The sequence below is a fragment of the Chinchilla lanigera genome, unplaced genomic scaffold, assembly GCF_000276665.1.
Source record: "Chinchilla lanigera isolate Chin_1 unplaced genomic scaffold, ChiLan1.0 scaffold00160, whole genome shotgun sequence".
Lineage (NCBI taxonomy): Eukaryota > Metazoa > Chordata > Mammalia > Rodentia > Chinchillidae > Chinchilla > Chinchilla lanigera.
Window position 1 is genome coordinate 1,624,532 of NW_004955561.1, and position 10,507 is coordinate 1,635,038.

At 48.3% G+C, this 10,507-nt stretch overlaps 1 protein-coding gene across 1 annotated transcript in view; it reads left to right on the plus strand.

Moving 5' to 3' along the window:
* Irak2 (interleukin-1 receptor-associated kinase 2) overlaps positions 1-10,507 on the plus strand; it is a 64,427-nt gene that overhangs the window by 38,690 nt on the left and 15,230 nt on the right. The window contains exons 4-7 of the mRNA XM_005413066.2: positions 5,549-5,655; positions 7,226-7,420; positions 7,498-7,562; positions 9,623-9,737. Coding sequence (XP_005413123.1) covers positions 5,549-5,655; positions 7,226-7,420; positions 7,498-7,562; positions 9,623-9,737 — 482 coding nt within the window. The remainder of the gene's footprint in view (positions 1-5,548; positions 5,656-7,225; positions 7,421-7,497; positions 7,563-9,622; positions 9,738-10,507) is intronic.

The window sequence follows — 10,507 nt, forward strand, 5'->3', positions numbered from 1 at the left end:
GTTGGTGGCTTTTCGTCAGATTTATGTTGAAAATCAAGAGCAAAGAGCCCAGCAGAATGATTTAAAATATTGTGAGTTTGGCCAGAAAGGAAGCACCGGTAAAGATAGAGCAGAGGAGATCTTTATTGGTGAGAAGGAACGGGAGAATAGAAAAGATGGCCTAAGGACATCACAAGAAGAAGCAGGGCTCCAGGAGAATCAAAAGTCCACCATCTTCCCCTTTAGTTCTCTTTTTATGCTGTTGGCAACAATCATCAGGTGGGCCTTCCACACCTAGCACCACACTGATTCATTTTAGCTGGGTGTTACAAGTTGACCATTAGTTAATCTATCTCAGTCCACCCCTAGTTAACTTGAGAACCAGATACATTTCCTTAAACGATAGTCTCCAGTGGCATATTTGCAAAAAGTTAACATGTTTTGGTCTATTCAGTTTTTATTACTATAACACTTACATATATACAATTCTTACTGCACTAATTTCTGCACCAAAAGCAAAATATTCAAGGGGTGCTCAAAATTGGTTAAAATCACAATACTTCGACTAATTAACCTGATTACAAACATGTACCTAAAAACTACATTAAAATTATAGTAAGAGAGCTATTATAATCACAATCCTTGCTTCCCATTAACTTTTTGTTTTGTTTTGTTTTGTTTTCCGGTACCGGGAATCGAACTCACGACCTCACACTTGCCAGGCAAGCGCTGTGCCGCTGAGCTAAATCCCCAGCACCCCCATTAACTTTTAACAACAGGACATGGCAACAGTAAGAAATGCTCAAGGGGATCTCCTACATTTCAAATACACTCTTCCCTTCCAGTGAAAGGCTTTAGGTCATTTTTCCATTGTCCTGTTCCTTCTCAACAACCTCATTCTTTTCTGTTTCATCCTTGAAATCTACATCTCCACTGGAGCCTTCCCTCTGGTGAAATGCTTCAAATCAATCTGCTGGCTCACCACTCTTAATTTTGAACATAGATCTGGCCAAAAGTTCTCAACAGTAACCATGCCACCATCTCAACATTAGACTGCATTGAAATTTTTCTGCCACCCAGGCAATATGTCTAACACAAGCAACATGTAGACCAACTTCCTGCAGAAGCACAAAGTATAGCACCTGTGGCCCAACCGCCAATGCAGTCCTCAAAAGAAGCCTCCTGAGCTTCATTTTAATGAGCATCATTTCCATCAGTACTCTGATTTTCCAGGCTCTGACCAGAGTCTCCCATACAGTTCACAGCATATGGGGGCTGCCTCTTTGGCCAGTCTCTCAAAATATTTCTAAATTAATTCCTGAGGCTCTTAAGCCACAGGGCCAGGCAACATCACAGCGATGACTGCACTCTTGGTGCCAGTTTTGTTGTAGCCAGGGTTTACAAGGGAAAAGATTTAATATAGGATACATAATTTATGGGATTATTTTATAATATTCACCCAAAGACTCAAATGCAAAGAGTGTGGGAGATCTGTCCACACACTACAGACCCAAACAATCCAGCTGAAGACCTACAGCCCACAGCAATGTCTTTCACCAGTTAAACTGGAGGCCTAGAGCCCACAACAATGTCTTTTGCAAGTCTGTACTAAACATCTGCACTGGGAAGGCCCAGAGGTCGGGGATGGAAGCTAAAAAGTCTGCACCAGCATGATGAAGGATCTGTGCCAGCAGACTGAGGGGATCTGAACTGGAGCCAGGAAGCGGTGCTCAAAGTAAGGACCAGAGCTCCCTCAAAGAGAACCATAGGCATCCTCAGTGACAGTGAGGACCCGAGCTCCTCCAGCGATAACAGCTGAGTTCATATCAAGAAACTTCTCCAGGAGAATCAACATCACACCATATTCCCATGCAGTTCTCCTTTTATGCTGTTGGCAACAATCCTCAGGTGGGCCCTCCACACCCAGCACCACGCTTATTCAGTTCAGCGGGGTGTTACAAGTTGACAGTTACGGAAAGTTCCAGGTACACACAAAAGCAGAGTCAAATAACCCTCCTGTCCTCACAGCTCATGTCAGTGTTGATTGGTGGTGACTGTAGAGGGGGAGGCTCAGTACCCCTGAGAGCACCAACACCTGTGGCCGCTCAGTCCCTTAAGTATAACAGTGCAGTGTTCGCACTGTAACCTGTGCACATCTTCTACTTTAGATCATCCCCGGGTGACTTGTGGCACCTAGTACAGTGTAAACCATGTAAATGGTTGTAACACTGCATTGCTTGGGAGTACTGATAAGGGAAAAATCTGTATGTACTCTGGGCAGATGCGGTGTTTTTGAACCCAGCTAAATCCTGAGCCCTTTTTATTTTTCATTTTGAGACAGGGTCTTAACTAATTTGCTGAGTTGCCCAGGCTGGGCTCAGTCTTAAGGTACTCCTACTGTAGCCTCCTGACTGCTGGTATTGTAAGTGTGTGCTACCATGCCTGGCTAGATGCAATTTTAAAAAATGTTTTCTGAGATTGGTTGAATTCATGGGTGGGGAGCCCACAGATAAGGAGTCCATAGTGCTTTGAACTCACTGTGGGGAAAGCTTTGTAACCCTGATTGGAGAGAATCTCCTCCTCTCTTCTGCCTGCTCTTTGGGCCCAGCAGGGGTGCAGTGCAGTGTGTGTACTCAGCACAAAGAAAGAACACCAGAACACACCAGTGTGTGTACTCAGCACAAAGAAAGAACATCTAACACCAGAACAAACAAAGATTATCATTTTTATTTTCTTCTGCCATAAATAGCATCCCAAGTTTGATCCCTAAGGGAGAGGTGAGCAGAGATGGAAGCTAAAGACTAATGCTTATATCATTTGTCAGCCTTGGGTATTTGGCCCAAATCCCATTCTTTTTTACCAAAATCACAGATAAGTAGACTCATCTGCTTCCCTGGATAGTGCCCCTCACATCATGGGAGCAGACTCAGCAAGCCAACCTCCCAGGCCTAAAGGCCGAGTGCAGCCTCCAGAGCCAGCTCTAGGCATGGAGGGGCTGGGCTGGGGGTGTGGCTCAGCGGTAGAGCCTTTGGCCCAGCAAGCACAAGGCTTGGGCTTCATCCTCAGCCCTGCAAGGAGAGAGGGTGAGAGAGAGAGAGGGAGGGAAGGGTGAGAAAGGAGGGTAGGAGAGGAGAGAGGAGCAGGAGGGAGGGGAGGGGATGGGGAGGAAGGACAGAGAAAGCGAATATATATGAATCTGAATCATGTAGTGTGATACCTGTGGCCAGGCACTGGAGGCCGAGCAGGGGAATCTCAAGGGTGGGGTTTGCTGGAGCAGGGTTCCCAGGGAATGGGGCCTGTACCAAACTCCCTGCCCACGAGAACCTGGGTAGATGGTGTGCAAAGTCTCTGCTTCGAGGTAGTTTCCAGGTTCTTTCTGTCTCAAACAAAGAATTGAACAAAACAAGCAAAAACAGTGACAGTTTATTTGAAAAATTAAAAGTGAAGTGCTACAATTGAGTGGGCCAAAAAAAGTCCAGGTTCTTATATATTACAGGGAAAGAATTGGCAAGCATACAGGCTGACCTCGAACTCACAGTGATCCTCCTGCCTCAGCCTAGTAGCTACAATTGTTGAAGATTATGGGATGGCAGCAGGGACAGGAAGGGCAGAGGGAAAAAAGGGCTTGCGTGTGAAAGGGAAAAAGGGCCCTGAATAACCCGGGCTTGCAGTTATCTATAGGGTCAGACACCTGGGATCCAAGGTGCTTCCTAGGGTTTTCCTGACATCAGTAATGTGTCAAGCACTGGCGGCCTCCTAAGCTTAACGCTGGATAATCATTTTGGATAATCATTTAGCGGGGTGTGGCATTTACAGCCGAACTAAGGGAAGGGAATGACCTGGCTCCTTTGTTTCTAACTGTGCTAGAAGAGTAAGGGAAAAAGTGGTGCTACAGAGCGAACTTGGGCTGATTATAAGAGAGAAACAAATAAAACTCCACACACAGGGCCTTGGGAATTACTTGGTGCCAGGGTCCTGGGATCTGGTCATGCCCATTCCCCAAGCAGCTTTGTCATGCCCTGCCTTCCTGCCTCACTGGGACAGACTACACCACTGCACAGCAGAAGGGGGATTGCTGCATATTATTTCAGATAAGGCAGTACCTCGTCCCGGGCTGCAGGGTGATGAAACAACCCTTCTCCTTGTGTCAGGAGAATCTGATGTTTCCAGCCATCTGCCTGGGTTAATAGTTTGCCAAGCTTGATTCCATTTTTGCCACATATATTTTCAGCCTCCTGAATTCATGTTTTTTATGGCCCAAGTTCCAGATTAATCACCACTTTCCTGTTTCTGTAAACCAGAAATACCTGAGGCAGATGGGTTTGTTCAGCAGTTCTGGATCACAGCCAGATTCCAGAAAAAGGAAAACACAGAGGTCTGAGCTCAGCAGGCCAGGTTTATTACAGAACAAACCTGAGAGGGACCACTGTGGCACTGAGTCCACGCCAGCTGCTCTGCAGGTGATGGGTCTTTTGTAGGCTCGCCAGGAAGGGGAGTTCAGTGAGTGGGGACTGTGGCTCCCTGTCAAGAGCGGGCCTGAGAGAGCACAGTGGTCATAGCTGCCCAAGGACAAGGCTTGGGCAAGCGCAGGGACCGGTGGCCACTGTCCACTGTAGGCTGACCATGTTGAGTCCCCAGGTGCAGCTGGGCTGGGAGGGGCACTTAGAGGGGTCTCAGATCAGGATGGCAGTGGTGGGATTCCTTCACCCTGTACTCGAAAGTTGCTCCTGCCATGCCCCACCCCTGCGTGTGTCTGATGCCGACGTCTGGAGCTCTGGTGCTGGCCATGGCCTGCTGTGTCTGCAGTGTGTGACCAGCCACTGTAACCCAGCAGATGCTGGCTAGTCAGTCTAGTTTTCAGATCAGCCTTCAGGGGTTGAAGGCCTTTCACCCTTGTCAGCCTGACCCCAGCTTACTTTTCAGGACTTCTCTCGTTTGAATCTTTGTCTCTCTCTAAGGGATTAAGAACGTGGACCTTGGAGCTGCTGACTGTGCCCTTGGAAAGATGCTTAATTTTTCTGTGCCTTCTTTGGCCATCTGCAGAGGAAAGGCGACGGCAGTCTCTTCCTTCCTAGGGTTGTTGCAGGTGGATGAGTTGTGTACTTGCAGCATTTAGCTTCTTCCCTGGTGGGATGTAGGTGTTGCTTGTTACCTGCGCCTGGACATTTACGCCTGCACTGGTTCCCAAAAACATTTTCCCAGGCGGGGCAGCCCCTCCCCAGTAAAGCCTCCCTTCCCTTCCAACCTGTTTTGGTCCCTGTGCCTCTGACCTCATTTTCCCTCGGGCTGTGTCCTCGGAGCTACTTCCTGCCCCAAGCTGCATGGAGGCGGCTGCTGGCTTCTCCTCCCCGCTCTGAGCAGGTCGAGGGAGGTGTGAGGGGGCCCTGATTCTTGTGCCCTGGCTGTGTTGCTCTAGGTGGCAGCTCTGCATCCGCATCATCCACAGGAGGATGAGCAATGCCTTGGTTGTGGGTTGTCACAAGGCTTAGGCTGGTTGGTTTGGGGACTGAGTGTGCAGCTCTGCCTGTCAGCCCCAGGCCAGGTCCTGACTCAAGTCCCTCCTTTCCAGAATCTGCTCTGCCCCGAGCCCACCAAGCTACTTCGCTGCTGCTTCCATCTGAAGAGGACGCTGCTTGTCCCATAAAGAGTGACCTCTCTGTAACATCGCACTCCGAGGTACAGTCCCTCAGCCTTCGCACACCACAACCTGGGGTTCCCTTGCAACAGTTCAGTCTTCATTCCTGGAGACTGGAGTGGGAACGAACGGGGAGGAGAAAGGAGACCTGTAGATTCCTCCAGGGTCCTTGGAGGGTGGCTGTAGGTGGTCAGCAGCATGTGTGGCCAGGGCGTGAGTGCACTTGATGTAGTGTGTGTTTGTGTCTCTTCAGTGGTGGAAGGACATGTTTGTAACGAACTTCCCCATCATGTGTATTTAAAAGAGAGCGGGTAATTTGCATCCTCTGCCTTGCAGAAATATTGGGCACAGTGGGCATTTGCTGAAAATCCCACCCTCCTCCTGGCCTTTTTTTCAACTCATTTGGCTTAGATTGAATGACTCAGTCTCTGTAACCCTTGAAGTTTGAATGATTTGGGTTCAGGGATGCACTATGACTTTTGTGTATCTTAGGCACTTTTGCCTTCATGGGCCCCTTCCTTTGTTTAAAACAGAAACAACCAGAATTATCCATGACTACATTAGTATTGAGATGAGTATAATCCACACTGGTTTAAAAAGTAAAAATGAGGCCTGCGGTGGAGCTCAGGGTGGAGACTTGCCTAGTGTGTGTGAAGCCCTGGGTTCCCTCCTGCGGTAGGGGGTGAGCAGCAGAAAGAGAACAACAAAGAGAAAAGAAAAAAAGGGAGGGAAAGAAGGAATAAAAGAATTAAATAGTTTTTGTGGCTCAGCATCTGAGGAAGAAAGCAGCTGATAGGTCTGGGTAATGGCTCTTCCATTAAGGAGACTCTGTGCGGGAGTTTTTGTTCTAGGTTGGTTAATGATTTTCAGAGATGATCTGTTCACTTGAGAGAATGATCATGGTGTAATGTCTTGTGAAGACAGAAACCCATCTCTGTGTGTGTACAATACATTCTCATTTTTGGTAGCTAAATCCTAATATATCTAATTATCAGGGAATACATTCAACTTTAACAGCACTTAACAGGATGATGGGGTTGGTGAGAAAAATCCATCCCTAATTTTCTAAAACTGTTGAAAAGTGCGTATAACTTTACGTGCACCTCTCTTTAAAAAGGGAAGTTGTTGAAGCAGAGCTTCTTTTTATAGGGCTGCTGTATGTACCAAGTAACCGAAACTCTGATCTGAGAATTGCATTTGGGTGTTTGAACCCTACTTTCCTGAAACCCGGAGGCCCAACGTATGTAGCCTATGTATAGGACTGGGGCACAGAGCTTGGCCGTTGGTCAGCTTTGCGACCCTTCTTTAGGTATTTGACCCCCTGGAATACTCAACATGTTAGAACATCTTCAAAATTACTCTGAAAACTACTATTGGTATCTTCATTTTTGATGACAGGGAGATTGTGGTTCAGAGACGCTGAGTAACTCATCCAAGGTCACAGAGAGAGTTAGAGCCAGGGTTGGCATTTAAGGTTGGGGTTGTCCGCATCCTTTTTACTACATCCCTTTTACCACATCCCCTCCATCCTTTCAGCACTGGTATTCAGGGTCCCCTGGAGAAGCAGACAGAAGAAGCCTCCTCCATGGCATCTTCTTTCTGGATTTTCAGGATTTCAGCACTTCTGTTCCTAAGCAAGAAAGACTTCTGAGCTGTTCTGGAGATGGCCTTCTCTGGAGCGAGGCGGACGTGGTCCAGGTGACCAGCAACTTCAACCCAAGCTGCAGGATCAGCAGCGGCACCTTTGCTGATGTGTACCGAGGGCAGAGGCATGGGGCGCCCTTGGTCATCAAGCAGCTCCGGGAGGTGGGTGTGATGGCTTCTCTGGGCACCGTGGCTGGATGCAAGGGAGCAGGCCTTTGGTTCCACTGCTTTCTCCCCAGGTAGCCTGCTGTGGTTCAAGGCCGCTGGAAAGATTCCTTCAGGTGGAAGTGCAAATTTGTCTAAGGTGAGTTCCCCATGGGAAACACTATGTAGTGATGATGACTGGTAACCTTTGCACAGTGCTTCCTGTGTGCCAGGCACGATTTGGTTGCTCCATTATAGATTGTCTTAGCCTGTTTTCTAACCGAACACGACAAAGGGGGTGAATGTATTAAGAACACAAGTTTATTTATCACACTGCTGTGGGAGCTGGAAGTCAGGAACATGGGGCTTTTACCAGTGACGGCTTTGTGTGGCATCAGAGCATGGCACAGGGCATCACAGGGCAACTCAGGTCTCATTTCCTCTTCCTGCAAAGCCACCAGTGCCACCACAGGGGCCCACCCTGATGATCTCATCTGTCCCAGTTTCTTCCCCTGAGGCCCCACCTCTAATACCATGAATATGGATTTGGGGTTGAATTTCTAGCACATAAATCTTGGATACATTCAAATCATAGCACATATGAACTCATTCAGTCCTGACAAGAACTGTATAACATGCACGGCTCCTGTTATCACATTGTTTTACAGATGGGTAAACTGAGGCACAGAGAAGTTAAGGGTGTGGTCCAAGATCACGCAGCTAGGAAGTGGCAGCAACAGGACTTGAACTCATGTGTTCTGTCTCCAGAGCCCATGCTTTCTCTGTGCAGCATGGATAGGGGGAGGTTAGACTAGAGAGGGATGGGAGAAGGGATCTCTTTCTGGGCCGTGGTTTGAAATAGGCCCAGACTTACTGACCACAGCTCGAAGAGTAGAGCCATCTCTCGTAACCCAGAACCTGCTGGAGCTGGTCTTGGCAAGAGAGCACTCACAGGCTCCTTCTGGCCCTGCTTGTGTTTGTATAGCCAGAGAGGTAAGAATGGTTTTTACACTTTCAAATGGTTGAGAAAAATGGTAATCCACGACACATGAAAATTACATGAAATTCAGATGTCAGTGTCTGTGGCAAAATTTTACTGGAACACAGTTTTTTGACTTCTGCATTGTCTGTGGCTGCCATGTACAGTTCAGTAGCTGCAGTGGAGTCGTGTGACCCACCAGGTACAAAGTGTTTATTAACTAGTCCTATACAGAAGACATTTGCTGAGAGGCTGGGATGTAGCTCAGTGGTGATGTGTGCACAGCGTGTGTGAGGCCCTGGGTTCTATCCCCAGCCTGGGAAAAAATAATACACAGGAAAACAGGAGTCATCTCTTTTCTACAGCACTGCTATATTAATGTTTTGATAGGTTTTGTTTAGTGCTTTCTCTGTGTTCCTGTTTGAGAATGTTCACTTGCACATACACGTGTATATACACATTTCATCCAAACCGGAAGTAGAACTCCTTGGTGTAGTATAACCTTGGAGTTGGCAATCCATGGTGCAAGTTAACTCATTCATTGATTCAGAGAACCTTAGCACTGCTGCCCCAGGCTCCAGGGTGTGCAGACCTGAAGCAGACACAGTCTCTGCCTTGGAGGAGCCTGCAGTCTGGTGGAGGCTGACTTGTTAGTAAGTGCAGAGAATGTGACAGAGCAAGGTGGGACGGCTCAGGAGACATGGCGGGTGTGACCCACGGCAAGGAGAAGGGATGTAGGGGACAGTTGAAAGCTATGTGTGGCCCTGAATGGTGGCTGAGCAGATGTGGAGCTGAGGTTTCTGCAAGCTGGATAGATGTCTGCCCTTCACCTGGGGTTGTGAGCAAGGGTGAAGTGGGGACCTGTTAGTCTGGGGTGCTGTTCACCTCAGCATTGATGCACTCAGACAGGGTGACATGCAGCTTTGGCTGGAGTTAAGGGGTTTGGTTTGGGGGTGTTCCTGATACAGTGGGAGGAGCCTGCTGTAGGATACCCTCATTTTTAGAAGGCCAGAGAGGAGTGTCTTTGAAAGACCAAGCATGACTGGTCAGAGAGGTCGGAGGAGAGTAGGAGGGAGTGGAGACTCAGCCAGAGGAAGAAAGCTGTGGGAAGAGCCCTGGTGGTGATGTCAGACCGACCTGGTGCAGGTCCTGGCTTCATGGTTGCTTAGCTCAGGAAAGGAGGCTCATCTTTGGGTCTCCTTGGTGTCTGGTCCTCACCTTGCACTGCTGGCTGCTTTCAGATGCTGCCACCCCAATGTGTTGCCTTTGCTGGGCTTCTGCACTGGAGGACGGTGTCACAGCCTGATCTACCCCTACATGGCCAATGGTTCTCTACAGGACAGACTGCACAGCCAGGTAAGGGTTGTCGTGGTCAGGGACAGGAGAGGGCACTGTCCAGGAGGAAGTTGTGGCTAAGGTCTGACAGGAAGAGGGGGCATCTGTGTGAGGTATGGGAGGGGGCCAGGAAAACCTTGCAGGATGACTTGCCCAGAGGCTCCCACTCAAGTTGGGAGCGAGGCAGATGTGTCACAGCACTAGTGCTGCTCCTTGCTGCTCTGGACATGGTGGCCAGTGCGCAGGACAGCAGTAAGAGCCCAGAGGTAAGAATATGGAAATGGAGGTGGATTTTTGTGGTATGTGCTAACCCAGAGTGTGCTCTGTGCTTATGTGTTCATGGGGTATCGGGAGACAGATACATGCAACTGGTGCGTTTGCTGCTTCTGTGGGAGAGAACTGGGTAGCTGGGGCATGGACTGGAGGAAAGCTTTCATTTTTGCCCTTTTGTATCTTTAGAATATTACATCACATGAATGAATACCTTTTTTTTTGTTTTTTTTTGGTGGTTCTGGGGATGGAACCCACCCTTGTGCCTATTAGGTAAATGCTCTACCACTGACCCTTTTACATCTTATTTTGAGATAAAGTCTTGCTAAGTTTGCCAGGCTGGATTTGAACTCTTGATCCTCCTGCTTCAGCCTCCTGAGTAGGTGAGATTACAAATATCATGCCTGGTTAAAAATTATAATTTTAGGGGCTGGGGATTTAGCTCAGCGGCAAAAGCGCCTGCCTGGCAAGCGCAAGGTCGTGAGTTCGGTTCCCGGTACCGGAGAAAAACCAAAAAAAAA